Source organism: Cataglyphis hispanica, chromosome 2, assembly GCF_021464435.1.
Source record: "Cataglyphis hispanica isolate Lineage 1 chromosome 2, ULB_Chis1_1.0, whole genome shotgun sequence".
NCBI lineage: Eukaryota > Metazoa > Arthropoda > Insecta > Hymenoptera > Formicidae > Cataglyphis > Cataglyphis hispanica.
Genome location: NC_065955.1, coordinates 5875104 through 5898620, shown reverse-complemented (window position 1 = coordinate 5898620; position 23517 = coordinate 5875104). Strand labels below are relative to the sequence as shown.

At 34.0% G+C, this 23517-nt stretch overlaps 2 protein-coding genes across 13 annotated transcripts in view; both read left to right on the top strand.

The window, feature by feature from the left end:
* LOC126858978 (neuronal calcium sensor 2) overlaps window positions 1-3251 on the top strand; it is a 132533-nt gene extending 129282 nt beyond the window's left edge. For 7 of the 11 annotated variants that reach the window (XM_050609781.1, XM_050609785.1, XM_050609788.1 and 4 more), the window contains one exon: window positions 936-3251. In XM_050609781.1, coding sequence (XP_050465738.1) covers window positions 936-1112 — 177 coding nt within the window. In that variant the 3' untranslated portion in view covers window positions 1113-3251. The remainder of the gene's footprint in view (window positions 1-935) is intronic. The other 4 variants (XM_050609778.1, XM_050609780.1, XM_050609779.1 and 1 more) reach the window with 1 other exon arrangement.
* Window positions 1-23517, top strand: part of LOC126858982 (neurocalcin homolog) — a 161841-nt gene that overhangs the window by 129444 nt on the left and 8880 nt on the right. Inside the window, exons 1-4 of one of the 2 annotated variants that reach the window (XM_050609793.1) lie at window positions 21188-21561; window positions 21634-21855; window positions 22112-22230; window positions 22427-22615. In XM_050609793.1, the coding sequence (XP_050465750.1) occupies window positions 21786-21855; window positions 22112-22230; window positions 22427-22615 (378 nt within the window). In that variant the 5' untranslated portion in view covers window positions 21188-21561; window positions 21634-21785. Of the gene's footprint in view, window positions 1-21187; window positions 21562-21633; window positions 21856-22111; window positions 22231-22426; window positions 22616-23517 lie in introns of those variants that run through there. The other variant, XM_050609792.1, reaches the window with a different exon arrangement.

Here is a 23517-nt window from a genome sequence, read left to right as displayed (position 1 = left end):
TGCTCACCAACGAATGTTCATTAATCAGATGCTGTTCTTTTTTATGAGAATGTGGTCTGGGTTGTATAACCTTTCGATCTTTTTGTGATGGATTTAACATAGACTTCTACTGAAAAACCATAACGAGAGTAGCTTCCGTGATTTATGACTTTATCTGTGTTTATATAACGCACCTCGACCAAAATCTCTGTCTCTGCATTTTTTCAATAAAAAAAATCATGAAATTGTTATGTATAAATATGTGCTGATATATTTTTTGTTTTTTGTTTTTTAATATGAGATTAAATATTAATATCGCGTTTGAACGAATGTGAATTACAGAATTTTGTGTACATTCTGCATTTCAAGATGATTAAAACCGATATAAAACGCCTATTTGATTGCACCTAAATTATTTGTATACAAGTCATATTATTTTATATTACATGAGAAGGTAAGCTGCAGATTAATTACATTAATTTTATTCATAAATTATGGAAGTCAATTAGAAATATTTGTTATCTTTAAAAGAAGGGCCATAAATTTAATGTCCAATATTTTTACTTTATTATAAAAGAGAAAACATTTTATATATATATTTATTTTATTACTAAATTATTTATTATTAATTTATTATTAAATTAATATTTTATCAGGCGGTATTTTCACGACTAAAAAATGTAGCAATGATTTAAAACGAAAATATCATTCAAATCGAAAGCAAAAGTGAGAAAATGTTACGTTGAAATCATAGAGGAAAAATCGAGCATTTTTGTCCCAAGATATTGATACAAAATTTTCTTTTACAATGATTGCATTTCATAAATATCTCAAAATATGTGGACTGGCTTTTAGGAAAATACGAACAGGAAACACATTCATATGTGGAGTGCTTGATCCTACGTGAGCCCGAGTATCACGTAAAGAGAAACAAAGTATTATCCTTCTGTTCCCAGGCGATATACGACATGCTCGGCGCGTGCTCGAGCAATAGACCGGCGGACAGCGCGGAGGAGAGGGCGAAGAACATATTCGCAAAGATGGACGAGAACAACGACGGGCAGCTGACGCAAGAGGAGTTCCTAAAGGGCTGCCTCCAGGACGAGGAACTGTCGAAGATGCTCGCCCCTTAATCCCGACGCCGCCTTTTTTCCGCCGACGTGCGATCGTAAACGGGGACACACACACACACACCACGCTCTCATGACTCTCCCAAAATTCAACGACTACGAAACGTCAACAATAAGCCACCACCGAAATTGACACTCGCATACACGCACACGCCATCGTCAGACATACGTTAAAACACGTACCGAACGATATAATTTTCAATTAATTACGTACGTTATTATTATGGCGGTTCGATAACTAATCCCGTCGCTCGTGTTCGATGGAAGGACACGAGCAGTGATAAAATGGCAGATAGTGATGAGGATAATAATCGAGGATGATTGATAAGCGGAAAGGAAGAAGAGCGATTCGAATCGAATATTGTGCATTTGAAAAAGGAGACATTTTTCAAGAGGATGGCACACTGCATGTGCAGACCTTTGTTTGAACGACATTAATACGATGGTGGCAATTGGTTCTAAGAAAAGATAGCCTCGCCAACGCACGGAGAACAGAGAACGACGTTGCTACCGACAATGGGGGATCTAATTAGCATCTCGTAAAAGTCCTCTTGTTCATTTTGCGAACTCATATCGTCGACAAATGACAATTCACGTGTACGGCGAATCTCGCAAATCTCACTGATTCGTCGTGCGAATTCAGGAATTTCCTCGGACCGTGGCGATGAAATTAACGGGAGAGTGGAACCATCAGTTCTCTCGAGGGAGGAAAGTGACAACGTCGGTCGTCACGGAGGGTCGCCGCGGTGGCTTTCAAAGCTCGCGCTTGCACTGACAATTTGGCTTAACCGATCCTAGATGTACGGGATTCGCCATCTTTCGTCGGCGAATTATATAACTACGTCTAATAATACAGACGGAGAGCATAAAATTAATCCTTTGATGCGCTTCAGGAGACATAAGAACTTTGCATTGTAACTCCGCACAATTTCGCACAGACGTGACGTCGGAGGTATTAATATCGCGATTCTAATTTCACTCCGGATTTATCAATGGCCCAGAAAATCTCGCGGTGAATCTTACTAGACGCCTATTGTTTTTGCGAGCGCTTTTGTCTCGTTGTAATAGAGAATTAGTGTAAATAAATCAAGCGCATCATGAATTAATACGCTTCAACCTACTGCAGGATCGTTACAAACAGATGTTTGCAAGCACTTGATCTATAGTATCATTTATATATAAACTAGAATCCATTTTTGCTCATGCACATAAAATATAGATAGAGATATCTTAAATATATTTAAATGATCTTAAAGTCAATTATACCATTTAATCTGATTTGAGTCTCATGAATCTCCGTGGAATCATTGCACGGTGCATGTTTTTCTAATCCGGAATACACATATATATTTGAGCAGCTCGAAGCCAAATTGTGATTTGCATCTCGTCTAAGTTATTTGTTTGATGGCCATCATTAATCTTCATTTCATTCTATTCCATTCCATTTCACATGATTCCATTGCTTCGCAAAGTCTCGTTTATCAAATTTTGCTGTAGAGACTGCATCAAGATTTGTAACGTTCGATTACACGGAACTTCTAAATAAGATGAAGAATGAATAGAGCGCATCAGAGGATGAATCAGGATTAGGACTAACCGAAGTCGGTGCAACTTGAACTTGAAATCGCCAAAGCGATCTTATCGTATTGAGGTGGAACAGGAACGGAATTTCTCGCGTGAATCGAAGGAAGGTGAGTGAGGAAGTGAAGGTCCGCTCGTCGCCAGAATCGACGAGCGAGAGACTTGCGTGTGCGCGAGAGAATCGCGACGTGCGATCGCACGCACGTCTCACCTTTTTTCAGGTCTCTGCACGGATCGATCGTAGGTTGTAAGATCGACGTGTTGTTGCGCTGATACGGGCCGTCGTCCACCGTTCGTCGCGCGAGGTGGTAACACAACGAATTGCGCGAATTACGAGATAAATGTCGATTATAGAGGAGACGGGGGAGGGGGCGAAATATCGCTTAAAGGGTCATACCCGTTTAAATCCTTAAAAAATGAATACATTTTCTAGATTTTTTTGCAGCCCAACGACTTGACAATAACTTTTTATTTTTTTTTTACATTAATACAATATCATTAAGTACTTAAATAAAAAAATTTTAGCTTAGAAAAAAATTTTTCTTTATATTATGCGAATATTTACAAAGCTCATTTAATTTTATGTGATTGCAGGATGTGCATGAAAACATTCATTTATCATATTTGAAATAAAAAATACAAATTTTTTTATTAAAACTATTAAGCTATCTGTTATCCAAATGATTTTTTTTCAAAATTTTTAAGAAATAAAGAAATGCTGGCATATTGAAAAAAGTTTTAAGAAAAAGATCAATCTTTTTTTGGTTTATAATAAAAATGGGGAATTGGATTAAAAAAAGGCTTTGGATTAACAGTTGCGGAATTTTATATTTTTATCCATATCGTGCATGAAAATATAAATTGTAAATATTTGTATAATATAAAAAAAAAATTTTATTGAGCTGAGAATTTTTATTTAAGTACTTAATAATATTGTGAAAAAATAAAAAGTTTTTATCAAATCGTTGCGCTGCAAAAAAAATCTAGGAAATATATTCATTTTTCGAGGCTTTAAATGGATATGCTCCCTTAAGAGAAGATATATTAATTTTATATCGGTGCACCGCCGCGAGGGAGGCATCGTCGACCCCTATGTCGGCTCGCATCGTCGACCAGTACGCGCGTCATCCTTCGCTGAAATCGATACGTACCTGGATGTACGGCAGCTATTACGTGCAGCGGATGTGAGATAGTACTACCATCCGTAATACGATTCATGTGTACCGCGTTTGCTACGAAATCCGCTGGATTTCCGTTGAGCACGCGGTGTGGATTAAGCGAACGCCGTGGAACTTGGAAGGAAAATGTTGGTGAAAGTTATTAGAAGGTAATAAAAGCGGAAGTCAATTTCCGGACGGCCAAAATTTTCGTACAAACTACGCGGATCTTCTCATATATTTTCGCTTCGCTATTATCTCTCTACTTTTCCTCTCGGAAGTTGTTTGTATTTATGTAACTAGATTTTCTGACATGTATCTCTACCATCGAGAAAGTATAGAATACTGGCATTGGCATTATAAAAATTCAACAAAGCATAATCATTTAGATAGTATTAGTTGTTTTTAATCTAATAATTTTGATTGATTCTTTGTCTTCTTTTTTTTTTAAGAAGAATTAAGAAAGGACAAAGAACTGAATTAGATTACGGTCAAAGTTGACTGACATTTGATGAAAACGATTTGCAAGTAATAATGATTGACATATTGGATACACGTATAGATAATAAAAATACGACATGACATATTTATACATACAGGATACAGAACAAATACCGGGATCCTAAAATATTTCGAGATATTGTAGAGTCTTGGTGTTTTCTTTGCACCCTGTATACATATATCGTACGAAAATAATATTTTGATTATTACACATTATTACGGGATTTTATGTAATCTTTACATTATGACGCGGGAAAAGAAGAAATAGTAAGCCCATTTATCGCGCCAATCCATATAAAGAGGATCAATCTGATAACTGTATAACGGGCGTCTTAATCCAATCGACAACGTGCTGGTCGACGTGCTCACGAACGTTCCGACGCCTCCCATCAGATCGAAGGCTTCGATTTCTTTCTTCTTTTTTTTCCTTTCTCATACATACACACATATATGTATATCTTTATGTAGTACATACGAAATAATGATGCCCGCGAGAAACACAATGTGCACCGGGGTTAATGTGGTTCGCGTGTAAATATTTTAAGATTTACGAACAAAGGTCTGTGTATCGGTTACGTTAACGTAACCATATGACGTTTTTTGCATGATGATATATGACGTTATGCTTTGCATGCAAATGGACGGATGGGTTATTTGCTGTCAGGAATCCCGTGTCTTACGTCAAGTCAGCAAGGTAAGTTTTCACTAGGGTTGGATAAATTAATTTTTTTTTTTTTTATTTTTTTTTTAACTTACGTTTCAAATTAATGGTGCAAAAATTAACTTAGTTAAAATTAAGATAAAAATTATTAACTTATTAAAATTGAAAGGTAATTCTCTATTCAACAGTGAATTGTCACATCTGACAAACTTGTATGACAAATGAAATATTTACATACGATCACCTGTTTTCACACTTTAATTTTGAATTATTTTAACAAAAAGAGTTAATAAGTTGTAATATCTAAAAATAACTAATTTAACTTAAAAGTGAACATGTTTAAAAATTAAATTAAAAGTTATTAATTTTTTAACTCTAACTTAACTTTTAATTGCTTAACTTTAGTTTAGTTACTATCCAACTCTGATTATCACCAAAGAGTATTTTCCAAACAGAATTTGTTCGGATTTTAAATACATTCGAGTATTATTTACATAAGAGAGATATCGTCTCTTTAAAATTGAAAAGAAATATCTTGAACTGTCAGAAATCTTCTTTACAGAACGATTTCCATTTTTTTTTAAATAATTTAAAAATTTTTTTAAATCCTTTCTCATAATGCACAGAATTAACGACGCAGTGTGCAGATTTAAACATGATTGGTTCCAAGCAAGAGAATTAAGCCCGCAGTATATATATATATATATATATATATATATATATATATATATATATATCGTCAATTTATTCTCTGTCCGTCTGGAACTATAGTATATACTATTGTAAATGTTTCACTACATGCTGAAACGTACGTTGCAGATTGTACTTGTAATTGCTTCGTTACTTGTTTCCGATAGTTTTGAGATATGTCTTGTGGTTTGCACAGCCCTCGACGGTATCAGAAAATCTTTCTTTTCATCATTACTCATATAATGATTAATTCTTTCATGTGCACACAGATTTTTTCGAAACTGTATTTTTTTTTAGAAATAATAACGTTTATATGTTAAAGGTAAAATAACGTATGTGTTTAAAGGTTTTTGTTTTTTTTTTTGAAGAAGAAGATTGCTTGAATATTTATAAATTATATATTATTATAAATATTTATAAATTATTATAAATTATTCTCGTGATAATTTTCATCTGCAAAATAAATTTAATAAGTACGCGAATGAATTAAAATAAAAGGCAATTTATAATTTTCATTTACAAAGAATAATATAGAGATTTTCGTGTTTATGTGTAAATTCAGCGAGACATATTCTCTGTCACGTCAGAGAACGTGTACCGCAAGCTTCTATCGGGCAAAGAAACCAGCAACGACACGTACGAGTGATGCAGTGGGCTTTAAAAAGAGCCGATCAAGCAGCTGTGTGCGATACAAGGGATAAACTTGATTTGAGGGCGCAAATGTCAACGATAATTGTTATCGCTATTCATGGCATGCTACCAGGCAACTCCCGAGTACTCTTTTTGCCATGTAGCGTAGCATGTGGCGTAGTAAATTCTCACGTACTAAGCGGCTTAAGTCGCGCTTGGAACACATTGTGATCCGCGCGGATTTCTAGTGGATAGAAAAAAGAAAAAAATAAATAAAAAACCCGTCGCGTTGATTTAGAAGCCTCTTGTTGAATGAATCTATACTAACGATCGAGCAAAATTGACTGGACAAATATTAATTTTCGAACTTTACTTGTGTATGTTCTTATTATTAAATATAGACTACAATTATAAAGAGTATTGGAATACAATGCAAATATCTGAGCAATTATGAGGAGCACCAGAGAAAAGGATATTACTTATAATATGTCAAAATTATATGTGCAAAATTTTTAGCTTTCTAAACTATTTTTGTAAGCTATAAACTGAGATATCTATAAATGATGATTATTTAATGAAGTATTTATATTAATTTTTTAAAAATAATTTTGTTGAAGCATTCGTTTTAGTTTTACATTTGAATGCTGCATTAGAATTATTTTGACATAATAACTTATAATAACTTACAATGTTTACAAAACCTGAACATATTTATAAGATCTTTATTGATCCCAGATTAACATTCAAGATACACTATCTTGTGCGTATTAATATTAGAAGATTTTGTCTATTTATTATTATTATTATTATTATGTATCTTGTGTGCGTGTGTCTGAAAATGAATCAAATTGATAAGCAATTATTGTGGTAATTATTGAATTAATTGATAATCGCAAATCGTAACACCAGTAATATTGAATATTGGATACAAAAGTTTTTTGCGTAAACAAAATTATAAAACTTATAGGGATTTGTTGGTTTTTTTTCTGTCGGGATTATTATTAATATTATAAATTAGTCTCTGCAAATGAGAGTTAGTAGATATATATGAGGCTATTAATTAAAATTCCAATTTATTCTTCAGTATCATTTGCTCGCTTATTATATCGATGAAAAAAAAATAGAAGCAATCTCTCTCTCTTGATCAACAAAGTGGACGAATGCTGTTTTTTTTTTAAATTCTGCACCACAATGCGTCATAAGCTACAGAATGACACTGATTCGGATTAAATCTGTTAATTAAAGTGGATTCCATTGCTTTGAAGAATAAAGTGCATTCGAGAATTCTGCGGGTTTTGTAAAGAAACGAGGTATGTGTATGTGTGTGCATGTATATATCCAGAGACTTTAATAATTTACAATTACACTGAATATCTTCTGTCTTATGAAAACGATGATAACATCAAAGATTCTACGTCTTACAGAAATCTGTTATAATTAAAAGTTTGAGATATATATTTAAAGTCTTCGAAAAGTTCGTGCAGGGGGATTACAAAAATATAATTGAACTTAATCACAATTTAGAAAATTATTTCGCGAATTGACAAAATGCGTTTTTCAAAAAACTGCTGTAATGCAGGATTAATTTTCTATGTTTTCCACATTTAAAAATATGACATTATAGGAAATTTTAATTTTCTATACGACTTATAAAAAAAAAATTTTCTATACTTGTAAAAAAAAATATTTTGTATCTATAGAGTGTGGTTGATATTATCTTAATTATAAAAAAAAAATAATGACAAATATTTGTTCTAAATGCGGAATTCAGTACTTTGAACTAGTCAAGAGCATGCAATGATCTAGGAATTCTTAAATTACTGTACGCTATCATTGCGATTTATTGTTTATTGTCTAATTATCCAATAATTAGTTTATATATAAATACAAACTAGTTTAGGAGAAACATAGAAGACAGCAATCGAGAGAGTAAAAAAAAGAATATGTTATTTGGCATCATCGAACGAAAGTTACTGGTATCGACATCATAGATTAACGATTAGTATCGACCTGATTAAGATCAAACTAAATGGATGACGGCAATCTGGAATATAATAGTATTAAAATTAATGCTACTAGAATTAACTGCTCTTATTAAAATTAGTTGATGGAATTAATCTCGATTAATAATATTAATGTTAGCTGATACTACTAAATAAAATGAATTCTATCAAAATTAATCGATAGTTTCGAAATTAATTATCATCAAAATTAATTGATTTTACTAGTAATGTGACTGCATTAACTTAAGTGATGTAGCACGTGCTGAAAGAGATAGACCTCCCCCGTCGCCATATCGTATCAATCAAAGAACAACGATAAGCGGACCACAATGTGTTACTAATACGTCGCTCCAAAGGAAAGATTTTTTTTGCGGAAACACGCGAATCGCATCTTTTGCTTATTCTTCGCCGGCGAGATATGTAGATAAGGTCTCTCTTATGTAAGACAGATAATAGCGCGTCTAAAACGGACGATGCTGGTCATAAAAGAAGATACACCTATCGCTCGAATTGTGTATATTCATCTCTATGGAGACGATAGACTAGCGTCTATTAGTGATAGCATTCGACCAATTGTGTGTTTTTATTAGGAAAAAAAAATCGCTTTCCTTATCTGATTCGCGCGATTGCGTTCTCTCGTCTCTTTGCTTCCGCTCGCGGTACTCGTCGTCGAATCCACCGACTCGATCGATTTCCCTCTCTAAATAAATTATGTAGATACAAATTAGAGATATGTATAGCTTTATAGAGTAAGGAACAAGACGAACTGTCTTTGCGGAAATCGCGTCGCGAGTGATGATTCTGTCGGTATGGACGGGCTTCAATGCAAGAAGCAAGTCGAGCAAATTAACGGACAATGTGTCCACGCTCGTTATTTTTACTTGGTAAAATAATGCGCGAGATTAGTGATTTGACGATTGAAAATCGAGGGCGATCAATTCGTACGGAGCACGCAGATCGGAGAACGCTGTCTCCACGTCGACGAGACAATTAAATAAAGCCCGTGCTCTCGCATATATATATATATATATATATATTTATATTAGACTAGGTACATATCATCTCGGCTCCTTCCATGATGTGCAAGAGGCGAAGGCTCTTTTTTGCTTCGCGATTTTAATCTCTACGTGCTTCAATCGCAACTATCACGATTAAGTCAATTTTAAACGAAGAAGAAGAAGATATCCATTAACACGATATTTCAATATAAATACGCGTAATTATATACATATATATATATATATATTAAAACATGTTAATAATATTAATATATATTCTATGTGTGTAGCGAATCTATACCAGAGTTCGTAAATGCGGTCTTGTTCACTGGCGATGATTCGCTTATAATTTTTTGGATCAAGAAATGAGACCTTTATTTCAGGGCATTTATTTTTTGATACATTGCGTTCTAAATTTTCAAGTGAAATTGTAAAAGGAAATTTGATTGAATTTAACTTCTTTAACGTATCATACACAAATTAAGAAATTGTTCAAATATCAGTCCAGGCATTTTTAGGGACAAATTGGTCGCGGAAAATTTGTGAAATGAAAGAAGTGACAATCTATAGTATCATTAAATTTCATAAAAAAAGTTATAATGATAAACCGATGCATTTCGTTTGACGAAACCATCACCAATGCGCAGGACCTAAGATAAACGCATTTGCACCGTCATTGACTTACACAAAGATACACACTCGCATCCTAATCGCTAAATCAAAACTCCGTTCGTAAAAAAATCCACGCCACTCTTCTCTCTTGAATAGAAAGTGCAGCATTGACAATCGACATAATAAGAGTTCCCTTTTACAAAAGAGTCGACATACGTATATAAACGAGAAAATTTTATAAAGCTTAAGAGAACGGACCTAAAGTGCATTACACATTATTAGAGGAACTGCTTCATCGCGGTTGCCTCCTTTTTTCTTTGGCCACGTGCGGATCCACCTTATAAAACCGTCACCCCGTACATACACGCGATAGGAATACGTATAGGCATATTAATATGCACTTACGTGCGCGTATGCGTGTCTGCAACTCAATTTCCGTCGCACAACAGCATTTAATAGCATTTTCGCGCCAGCGAATTGTTCACGCGCAGAAATTGCGAGAATTAAGATCGAGCACCGATTTAAACCGTCGACTCTCATACCCTCTTTGCTAAGATTTCCCTCTGTGGTTTCCGTAGATTTGCACGCCCGGGAGAATGAAATGCATATATATTATTACGGGCTCAATCAGGATAATCGCGTGACATCGGGATGCTCCGCGATGATGTGTATAATTGACGATTGTTATTCTTTGCAAATGATTTCATTATTCTATTAAACGAATGGTCGCTATTCTTAACGCTCAATAAAATCATTATTCACTTCATCATTGATAAATATCCCAATTGTCACGAGTTCGCTACGATTGATCCAAATTTCTTACGCTTTGCCGCGAAATGACGAAGACAAAAGTCAATTGCGAATCGACGTGAGAACGTGATAATATTATTATAAAAATACAGCTGATTACGGCCAATTAATCGAGCCATTTTGCGCGCTATTCTCTTACTAATCTATGCAATTCTATTTTTCTACGCCTTCCATTCTGTTTAACCCCGTCTGTTCTCTGATCTCTTCGAGACCTTTCCTAATACAGGGTGTAACTAAAAAACATGGAGCACACCAGATACAGAACAATAATTTAAATTGAAAAGTCTTGAATTATTTTTTGATCTAAGCTTTTGTTTCGATGTTAAAGGTAGAGTGGATAATAGCGAGATGACTGATTAGCTAACTTCAACATCGTATAACAATGAAAAGAAAGCTCAGATAAAAAAGTGGTTAAGGTTTCGATTTGAATTGTTGTCGTGCATCGTGATGGTGCTTATATATATTTTTTTAGTTACACCCTGTATATCTTATCGCACGTTCCTTCTATTCCGTCGTACTTCGCAAAATATACCTACAAACTCTAGTAATCTAAGTAATGAATTTCATAGACACGTGAAATGTGCGTCGCACAATTAACTTTTGCATGCTGGAATATTCTTCAAATGCATTTTTCAAGGATGATCGTAAATTTACATTCGCCTTCGTCGATTTATGATCGGCGGAAATGCTATTTAACACATGACAGACGTTTCTCGACAGCGATGGAAGTTGTAAAAATTATTCATTATACATCTTATGCGTCATTAGTTTTGATAACTCCTCAGCTATGGTCTATTGCATAATTTTAATCTTCTCGATCTGCTTTAAAGAATATGTATCTTTTTTCAGTTCTACATTCAATTTGAAAAAAAAATTTTATTTATTTTTATATATTTACGAAGAGGGAAAATAAATAATAAAATAATATAATAATATATTTCTATATACTTTCTATATATTTTAGAAAATTTCGAATTTCAAACTTCATTTAGAAAGCAAGATTCAATCTCGTTGCTGAATGATGTGATTAGAGAATTTCGATTGAGACAGGATGGGAGGTATTCCGGTGTCGCGAGAGTTAAGTACGATTTCGCATTGGCCGATAAATTTAATCTCCTGAGAAACATCGGCAGCACTGGCAGATCGATACCGTCGATGCCGATCTGATCTGTCGAAGGATCAATTTCGGCCGTAAACGATACGAGTTCTTCTTTTGCAGGGCAGCCGCGTATCTCGATTCACTCGTTTGTAATATCGATGAGTCTGTACGTCTCTACCGCAATTTCCTATCTTACTCGACAGAAAGATATCTCGCCCTCCGCCCTGATTATTTATTCAAGCCGTAACAACCCGCTGACGTTCTAAATCGGTGGTTTAAAATTTTTTTATCTTTACCTATTTTATCTTTACCTATTTTTTTTTCTTATTCTTACTTATCTCTTAAAAGCTTATCTCAAATATATTTTTTTTAAAGAAGTATTTATTTTTGAATTAATAAATATTAAATTTTTGTGCGGGAGAGAGAAAGCACACAATTTTTAATATAATTTTGTGACATGCAAGTCTTTCAAGTTTTGTTGAAATTATTAAAATAGCGATTTCTGATTTTATAGTTTAATTGTTATTCAATAAAAATTTTTTTACAAATTAAATCTTTAATAATTACACTGTAGACGAGAATCACAATCATATTTCGCAAATTTCCATCGATGTCAAAAATTCTGTCTTGGAAGAAAGATTCTTCAGATGATATATCTTTCTTTCGTGCATGTGTTAAAGCTTTTTGATTACGCAATAAAAGACGTCCACGTATTAAGGACAGTTACAAGAAAAATTTATATTATATATGAATCTCTCGCAACATATACTACAAATTCCATTTTCCTGGATATTGATGGTATTTTAAATGGTGTGCGTCAGATTATTTCACATCTATCAATTTTGATTACGATGTTTTAATCAATCAAAAATGAATAAAAAATTAAATTATTCATAATTCATAATAAATGTGCATTTTTTAACACATGTACATCTAGCACTTATCCATAATATATATCCATAATAGATTGATCCTTTCTTCGAAAACTCGCTATCGCAACCGACCAGCTGATTGTCGATCAGAAAGGGATATTCGAATTTTTATCGTAATAATATAGGATAATTACCATTATTATTCTGACGTCACTCTCTTCTATCGCATACTATATTAAATATTTGTCTGATGTAGCATTAGACTGAACATTAATCCTAAGAGAAAAGGCGGGTCTCATGATCTCCGGAGCTTTATCCGTGAAGGAAATGTTCTGGTGTCGTGTTTCCTGCCTCGGGCTTTACACGCTCGCATAGAATTAACTTTTGGAAAGGCTAAGTCAATAGTTCAGGCAAGATTACCGTTGCTGTCTCGTTAACGGAAAGTATTTTGTACATACATACATACATACGTCTAGTTTGTGGGTGTGAGTATGGTGTAACTTTATTGCCAAATTTAATCAACTCGCTTTACCTAAGGACGATAATGCTGATAAACGTTATTAGTAATTAGAAATTTTATTGTAACGCAATATATATTTTATTCGGATAAAAATAATTTACGTTGTAATCTTTCTCATTTTTTCATTTCTTATTTTTTTATTTTTATTATTATTTTTTTTTTGTTTTCAACATAAATTGTTTCATAGATAATAAGCAACTAATTTTCATCGAAAATATTTTAAGTTGGCTCTGCGAAAGCAAGGACAATTCTATTCGTATATCTTTAATATCTTAAATTATCCGATGTGTGTGATATTAATTATAATTCCAACATATACACTGGGATATACTTTATCAAGCTTCCTCTGTCTCGCCTCATGCATAATTAATTATTGCGGGATAATCGCATCCGTTTAACCGACGCGCGTTAATTAATGAGACGTTTCTCGCGGATAAATATACATAGTTTAGTTATGTATAAACGCTGTTATTTCAAGCAGGATTAGCGAGATCTTACTGTTATCGATACGTGCGTACTTAGTTAACCCGATGCACAGACCAGCAATGATGAAAGTAAAGCGTTTCAGCTAACAATCCGTACAATCCGTAATTTGTACAAAGCAGCCTCAAATCGATTCTGCACAAGACACATAATATAGGTGTGACTCATCCGGGTCATCGCGGCACTCTGCATTATCGTACTTTCACATTACGAGCATCTTCGTTGAGAGTGTTTCTCAAGGAACGAGGAAAGCTCTAATATTACAGGAGAGCAAAATCGACTTTAAGTTTCAGACTGCTGCTGCTGCTGCTGCTGCTTCTGATAAGGATTATAAGTAGGATAGAACTACATCTTTAAATACTAAATCCTTCGATATATCTATATTTCTACAAATTTTGTTACTATTTTTATTATTATAAACTTCTCGTGTATTTAGCGCTCTCCGAAATTAATCTTGTTTAATTAAAGTTCAGTGTACACTGATTAAATTTTTTAAATATTTAATATTATTTCTTACATTTTACAAAATATTTAAAATACAACTACTTCTAAGTTATGTACCTTTGACAGGTCTAACGCTGGGTCGAAATTAATGAATTTTTATTATGGATAAAATTATGTTTTATTAAAAAATAAAAATACATGTCTTGTAGAATAATTTTTTGAGAATATTTCCTTGAAATTTCAATAAAAAATATCAAAAATAACCGCAATACCATTTTTACAAACGCCATTCGGAAAGATAGCTGTCAGGATATATCAATTCTTGATAAAATTTTTTATTGAAATTTATTGGGGAGATATTCTCAAAGGATTACTCTACAAGACATATATTTTCGTTTTTCAATGAAATTTTATAATTTTATTCACAATAAAAATTCGTTAATTTTGATCTAGTTTTAGACTTCAAAGGTATGTAATTTCTTAAGGGAAAAACTAGTGTAACAACTAAAAAAAAGCTATTTTTCTTTTTTTTTTTTTAAGCGGCACACTATTGATTATTGTAGCTATAAATATTAATATTTTTTAATAAAAATTTCACACATTTTTTAAAATAGTTTAAATACACTTTGTAATGTTAATAACGTGATTTAAAAAAAAAAAAGAAAAAAAAATTTTACCAGAAAAAATCCTTAAAAATAACCTTTTTTTGCCAACACATTAGTTTTCTCCCTTAAATGAACAGAAATCTCTAATAATGTACTTGCGTTTCTCAATTTCTGTGACCATTCCATTCCACATTATCTTTTCATTTTGTTGGATTATAGACCTATATATCTATCTACTTTACTTAATGGAGTCGCGATTCTGCGAAGAATTACGAGAGGAGAGTAGATCTTTCTCGAGCCAAAATTCGTTCATCTCGCTCGTCGGCGAGTCTCGATCTTTTTAGGATCGTATGTCACAGAATTGTGATCTTAACGTGGTCATCATGAGGAAACGAGACTGAGACGCGAATCCACGCGATCGATGCTCTTCGAGATATATATCTGATAATGAAACTACTCGTGGGGAATGTACTGCCGTTAATTACAGTCCTTGATTCGTAAGCGCTTTGAAAATTCGCGTTATGCACCGCGGGTGACTTTCCCGGAACATCTTTCCAATATAATTAGCTCATAGAACACTTAGGACCAGATCGTTCGTATAAGATGGCACAATATATTTGTAAAAGTCGTTTAGATTATCTAACGAATTCGTAGTCGGTGTGATTAGAACTGCGAAGGAGTTCTTCGCTCAGATTTTTCTCATCCGATTTGTGATTTTAAAAGCGACTTCAGGAAGCAACGAAAAAAATCTCGGAAAGAAACACGATTGTTTGCTCTCGCCGATTAATAATCGAATCGGAAATATAATACGAGAATGAGAAATAATGTATTCTTGATGTCTCATAGGCAGGTCCTAGAGAACTAGATCATGTCCCATAATTGTCATCTCGCTAAAGTTATTCTTGCTTCGTGCAAAAAGCAAATACGTACAAGTCGTTCACGTATGATGGCTAATATCTTGCTTTTGCGCGTCGCGAATGACAAGATGCGTGATGGGTTACTTTGCACTGTAAAAAAAAAGATTTTATATGTATGTAGTGTGTCTAAGGAAGTAATTAATAATTGACGGATAGATAAAGTTTGTTGTAAATTACATTCTTGGACATTAGATAAAATTTTAAATCGCGATCGATATATATATATATATATATATATATATATATATATATATAAATATGTCGATTTTAAATATTAAATAGGACTAAATCTTTCATTGTGACACAAAGTTTCTCCTCGAACGATGAGATCTTATTCCATTTTAGAATACTTGTAATTAAGGCGAACAATTATCCGATTGTCAATAGATGTAACAGATGTCTAAGATTGACTTAATAACGTGCTGTAGATTTGGTCCAGAAAATTCTTATCATCAAAATACTCGATATTCCAATTTTTAGAATGTAAAATATAAATAAAAGTTTTATGCTTAACTTTAACTAACTCATGATATACAGTAATGATACAATCATAAAACGAATTTTTATCTATCTCTGTCTATGATAAAAATCTTACTGTACGATTCTAATCTTAAGAAATCTCTTATAAAAAATTAATCATTACAATTTTTATTATTATTATTGAAAAAAATCCAGATTAATTCGACCTTTAGATATGTTTCAGGCGTTTTTTTGTGTTGTCTAGATTTTTGGAAAGAAATTGCGAGAAATATTTTATAGAATAAAAAAATATTCAAAATTAAAATCTCTGGGGACACATTGGGAGATATATATTTCTGATTTTGACTAAAAACTGGAAACTCTATTTAATAACGTTGATTACATTGTTCGGAACTAGTGATGTATATGATATTTTCATCTACTCGCTCTTTGACAAATACAACCATTTTCTGAATGTACATGCAATGTCATTGATCGGCCGATCTGCTATTTTCACATCATATCGAAACACGCAAGAATTTTATTGCAAAGCGCTTCGAAGTTTGTATTCCAATTGTATATCACAGAGCGATAACATATTTAAACAGCTTAACCAAACAGCTTTTCCAATTACGTAGATAATGCGTGAATAATCAACATCGATCATGTAGCATTATTTGAATGAATTAACCGCAAGGTATGCTTTGGCTACATAACATCTATTTTCGACGCTAAGAATAAATATAAAAGTCGATATTACTATAACTGGATATGACCACTAACTGGACATAAATCGCATGTAACTTATCTTTCTTTGAAACATATAATCACTCTATTATGGCGAAATTTCTTGTTATATATGAATGGGTTTTATCAATCTTTCTCTTTTTAAATTTTTTGCTTCTCGTGTTTATTAATAATTATTGTGACTAATTAATTAAAAACATATTTATCTATGATAAATACGTTTTTAAAAACATATTTATCTATGATACATAGTTATCAGACGTGATATTTTCATGTTTTATCGGATGCAAAAGAACAGAAAAATTCAATTGCTTTGTAAAAACATCTCTTTTAAGTCACGTCGATTAAATTGGATTGAGTTGCGAAATTAATAATAAAAAAATTCGTTATACTTTTTTCACTATTATTATTTTCAAATTTATTGTTCCACTTAGGGATGATTACGTCAAGGAATAATGAACAATACGACAAACACACGCTCGGAATTTCACGGAAGAGCACGCTAACTTTCCAGTTAACTCGACGCAAATCCCGCTTATCTAAAAACCAAACTTTCTCTCTCTCTCTCTCTCTCTCGCTCGCGGTTGTATTATAGACGTCCTTGCGAGATAATTGCAAGCACGGTATTTTGCATACGGTCGTTCCACATTTCGAGTAAAATTCCTCTTCCGGATAAGGTCGTTAGCGATCAGGACACAAGACAACGAGCATAAATCTTTACACAAGGTATCAATTTTGTTCCAAGGACATAACGACGCGCCGGTTACGACTGACCGCATTATTCGCGGAGATAAAAGAACACGCGCGCATTTACCTTATTAGATAATATGATGGAGGAAGGAATATGTGGCATACACGTACACATAATATACGATGTGTTTTTTACGACATGCAACCGATGGACGTTATGCGTGTTACGTTATACAATACAAATTTTTAATCTGACGCGCAAAATAATGATATGCACGATAATGATGCTGAAGGTGCCGGCATCGAAGTTGAAAATATGTTATTTTATATTACATTCTGCGCAATTTTTACCGATAGCAGACATTAAAAGCAACATTAAAAAAATGTAACGTGTAAGGACGAGGAATCGATATGAGATAAAACGATATGTGTCAACTGTATTTACACGGACATTACAAATAATTTATATGGCTCCATTAAAGTTTAATGGCATATTGCAAGAGACGGAAAATATTTCACATATATATCTTTTTAATTTTTATGTGTAACTGGTATTCCACAGAACAGAATCTTTTTTTAATTAAAAAGTTTTTTATTTGTTGAAACACTCAATTAATAATACAAGTTTTTACTATGCGTTTTATATTTTACAATTTCTATTTGGATGCTTTTTAAATGATACTTGATTAGAAAGTTAAGGTATCTAAAATATCGCGAAAAGTATTAAAAAGAATACTTGTGTAAAAGAACTCCACTTGAACCACTCTTCAACGCAGTGTCATAATGACAGCTTAAGTAGCAGAAGAGTATTTTCTCTTTTAAGGTGACGTTGCAGAAAATAATAATACAATCGATATCTCGATTAAGAACTTTATCTGAAATTAAATCTCGGTCGAATGTAGTAACGTAGGTGAAAAAAATAAATCAAAGAAGAAACTACGATATTGTCATTATCTACGTCGTTAAAAGTTTTACTCTCGACCCTGATCTGTCATTATGCGGATTCGAATATTCACTTATTCGTCGCTCTGCGACGAGGCTTTCTTTCTCTCGTTTTATCAGTAATGTGCGTTGTACGCACGCGGACTGTCGAGGGCGGCCAAGTTAACTACATTAGTTTCATTACCAGCGCTGCTGATGTAATCAGCGCATCCACTGATTGCGCGAAATTGCCGAAGCGTATGCCCCGTATTGCGGCCGTGAAGTTGTAATTAATAACGTATTATGTACTTCGAGCGTATTCCCGCATATGTCAAGGTATTACCGATTAACAACTGTGTAATGAAAGGACAGATGTGGAACTATTTGAACAGATGCTTCTTTTTTAGGCGATTATAATATATCATTCCTCGTTATACGTATAATGTGACATTTGTGACTCTTCTGTACATTGATCCTTTCGGCTTCGCATCCACTCGACGACATTGCATAAAGCGTGCTTCTCATTTCTTTTTTATTATGCAATTTATAATAATGCATATATTCAAATGTAGAGGAAAGTAGGGCAAAAAACCGGGTACTTTTTTGGATTTATCTTCTTACAAAAAATCAGAGGGCAAAAAATTCTACTAACCGTTAATGGTTTTTAGTCGATCTTGAACTATGACGAAATAAGGCTAGTTGAAAAAAAATAAAATATAGAAACAAAGGTACCCAGTTTGATCTAGTTTTATCCTATTTTCCTATATGTTTATGAATTTTTTGTGTAAAATTTTTCTTTTGTAAAATTATCCTTATTTACTCTTGAGATTGAGCAAGTTAATCATTCAATGTAATTACATTACCATATCCCACTTGGAAGAGGATTTATTCCGAAAGGGTTAATAATGTAAATATATTCTGCTATTATAAATCAGTAAATTATTGTGACGCAAGGGAATGTTCCTAAGGGAACTGATTCTCTTTGCGATATACATATACATATATGTTCATGAAAGAAAAGAGAAAGATAAGAGAAACTGATACTTCTTATATAGCGTCCATCTTATAAAATGTGACAGATTAATGACCGGACAAATATAATGCATGCTGCGATGATTTTCTATTTTAATAAGTTTGCTGCGACAAAGGAGACAAAGGACAGATATATACTTGTCAACCGTGAGATACGTTTTTGTCACGCGAATAATAACGAGAAAACAAGCTTTCAGCACGAATAGAAGGTGATCGTAACAAACAGAATTTCATGCAGCAAAATTACATTCAACAAGCTTACGGATATATCTGTCAAGTTGCAGCGCGGCGGTGAGATAAACAATGTCTCATAAAAAGTTCTCCTCATAAGAACGTATAACTTCTCACTGACAAATACATGAATCTCAAGAGCCTCGCGACGAAACACAAATTATCCGATTGCGTACAATTTCCCACGACAGTTCTCGCTCCGTCATACATTACCTAACTCGATTTGTCGAATCTCACGAAATGGATGTATAACGCTGCCGCGATGCGAAACAAGAGATAACAAAGTGATTACGAACAATTTATGCACGATGCGTGACGATCGTTCGCGCATTCACAATCGATGATCCCGATATTCCCGGTTGCGACGAAAGTGACAGCGCGCGTTGTGTTGTTTGACAGCTGCCGCTATTGTACACGTGTCGAGCGCCGAACAAACGTCAAACCGCGAGCTTGACGCATGCAAATATTATTCGCGTGAATATGTATGTCGCCGGAACATTATCTTGCGGCGTCGGGCACACAGAGAGAGCGGGCTATTTTTCAACCGAGATGCAACTCGTCGCCGCTGCCGAAAATGCCTCGAGGGACCGAAACATCCCTCTCGAGACTCGTCCTGAGCAGGACGACGACGAGATGAAAGGACGTTGCTGTCCGTTCGCGCGTAAACTATGCGGCCGCACGAGATTGCATCACGATGCACCGTCATTCCTCGAATAAATATTATATTACTCGTGATGTGTATCTTGTATGTGTGTGTATATATATGTTATATATATATATATATATATATATATATATATATACACATATACATACATGCCACCTGAACAGGTGTACGCGAACACATTTTAAATAAGAGATCTAGTACTTACGTATATATTGCGTACGTATTATTATTATGTGGTAAAATAATTAATTAATTCCGTTTAAGCAATCAAAATAAACTAACTCATATTTTGTATGTGGGTCCTTCGCACGGCGAGGAACCGTGGGAGAAACCCGCATTATCGTCATTACTAATATTATTATTATTATAATAAAGCACACTACGCTCCAAATGTATTATTATTACTACCGTTGCGTTTTTTATTGATGTTGTTTTCACAAAAAAAAAAGAACGTAGCCTTTCTTTCTTGTTAATAATCTCTGAAAATGTTTTTTCTGTTGCAGTTGCGTGAATGCGTATGAATGCGTGCGAATGCATCTTATCCTTATCACTAAATCTCCTTAACTCATCGTATTCTTCAAAAACTCCCTTTGTTTTTTTTTCCTTCGTTTTATTATAAATACACTTTGTGTTGAGAAATGTCAAATCGAGGGAGGATCTACCACCGAGAAAGATCGACGAAAAGTAAACGTTCGGGGAATATCGTGTCTATTAATGACACATTAAACAATTTTGAGGCGAAGCGTTAATTGTTCTCATACATATCACGGTTGTGATATTTAACGGCACCGATCGTAAAGGTTGAACGATAATAACGCTCAAAGGGCTCTCAGCAGCACGCGCATCTACGATTTACGTGGAATCTTTTTTACGTCTTTAGTCGTCGTTGGTTTTAGTATCCACGTGGCCTTTGACATTCAAGTCGTTTATAGAATTTGTCGCGGATTCTTTGGACGGGGTATACTTTTACGTCGCGTTCTCATCCCATTTGTTTCGCTCGTTAATTGCCGATTGATCTCGAGTGCGCGGTCCCGATAGCTAATAGTTGTTCCCGTTCGAAACGATCGCGAGCGAAAGAAAAGAAAAAGACGATACGACCTATTGAGCATCCATCGTCTTCTGGTACACTCGCAGTCAGCTTGATCGCAAAAGACCATTGAAAGTTTATATATCGTACGTCTCTTCTTCTTTCAGGCGTGTCTGGTGGAGAATACCAGCCGCGAAGCGTATTGTGCTTAACGGCACTATTAGAATAGTAGTCTAGTTAGCGCTTAATTATCTTCTATTTGGATCCTGGGATTCGTCGGAAAATCAGGGATTCTGGAAGGAAAGGACTTTAAACAGCCATGGGGAAGCAAAACAGCAAGTTAAAGCCGGAAGTGCTGGAGGACCTCAAACAGAATACTGAATTCTCAGGTGCGCTTCTTTGTACGGACAATTAATAGACTTAATACTTTTTACGTGTTATTCAATATTTGTCTTATCTACAGCATTCATATAAAATTTAAAATAATATGAAAGTTTTTGTTTCGAGAAAATGTGATAATAAATAGTAATAAACTCTCATCGTGCTGTCAAAAAATATTTAGCTCACCGATTTATCCGGAGACGTGTGAGTAATGTTAACAAAGCTCGGTATAAATAATAATTTTATCGCTTTTCCTTTTTCAAGATGCGGAGATTCAGGAATGGTACAAAGGATTCTTAAAAGACTGTCCCAGCGGCCACCTCAGCGTGGAAGAATTCAAGAAAATATACGGGAACTTCTTTCCTTACGGCGACGCGTCAAAGGTAAATGGAAAATGGAAAAATCTTGCGCGATAAGAATATACCGTGTGTATAGACGCCGCTTGTGATCGATACAGTTATTTACATATTGCGTGCTATCGCGATCTCGCGAAATTATTCAGGTTTTCTTTTTCTTTTAAATTTATTACGATTTTTTCTCTCTCTGTCTCTCTCTCTCTCTTTCTCTCTCTCTCCCTAGTTCGCGGAGCATGTGTTCAGGACGTTCGACGCGAACGGCGATGGCACGATCGATTTTCGGGAATTTCTCTGCGCCCTCAGCGTAACGTCTCGCGGCAAGTTGGAGCAGAAGTTAAAGTGGGCCTTCAGCATGTATGACCTGGATGGCAACGGTTACATCTCGCGACAAGAGATGCTCGAGATCGTAACGGTACGTGCCAAAAGGGGGCTGTGAAGAATATATTCTAATCTACGATATTATATAATCTTACTTCTAACGAGCTTGATACATATATAATCAATTATATCGTTGCTTCTTCTTTAATTAAAAATATTTTGATTTACGATTCTGCCTTCAGATTTCTATGTTTGTCACACAATCTTCAATATGTAATTAAGAAGAAAGATGATATATTTATATATATATATGTATGTATGTATGTATATATATAGGGTGTCCCAGAGCACCTGTGACAACGCTCGTGAGCGGGTAGAGCTCAGTAAACTGAACAGAAAAGTGCTTTACCATTTTTTGAGGCTTTCTGAGCTTTTTTTTTTGTTGTTATACGATGTTAAAGTTAGCTAATCAGCTCCTGTCTATACAGCAGAAAGCCGTCTCGTTACTCCGATCCCCAACGTCCCTCCTTTGTTTTCCGTTGTAGACAGGCGCTGATTAACTAACTTTAACATCGTATAACAATGAAAAAAAAAAGCTCAGATCAAAAAATGGTAAAGGACTTTTCTGTTCAGTTTATTGTGCTCTACTCGCTCACGAGCGTTGTCACAGGTGCTCTGGGACACTCTGTATATATACACGTACACATATACATACATACATATATTTGATATTGAAAAAAAAAATTGGACTTTTATATTTAATTTTTATTAAGAAAAAACTGACTTTATATCTACAATATGCAATTGAAAATATTTGGCGTGACGATTATGCGTAATACAATTTATATTTTATAACAAATTGTACATTGCACTTGATGTAATTACATTTTTTAGAGTTTCTTTTTTCAATCTGTTACTATAAAATATTATCAATCATCAGTCAGCGTACGGTGTTAAAATTTTTTTGTCAAATGTTAAAGTAGTAATTTATTATAT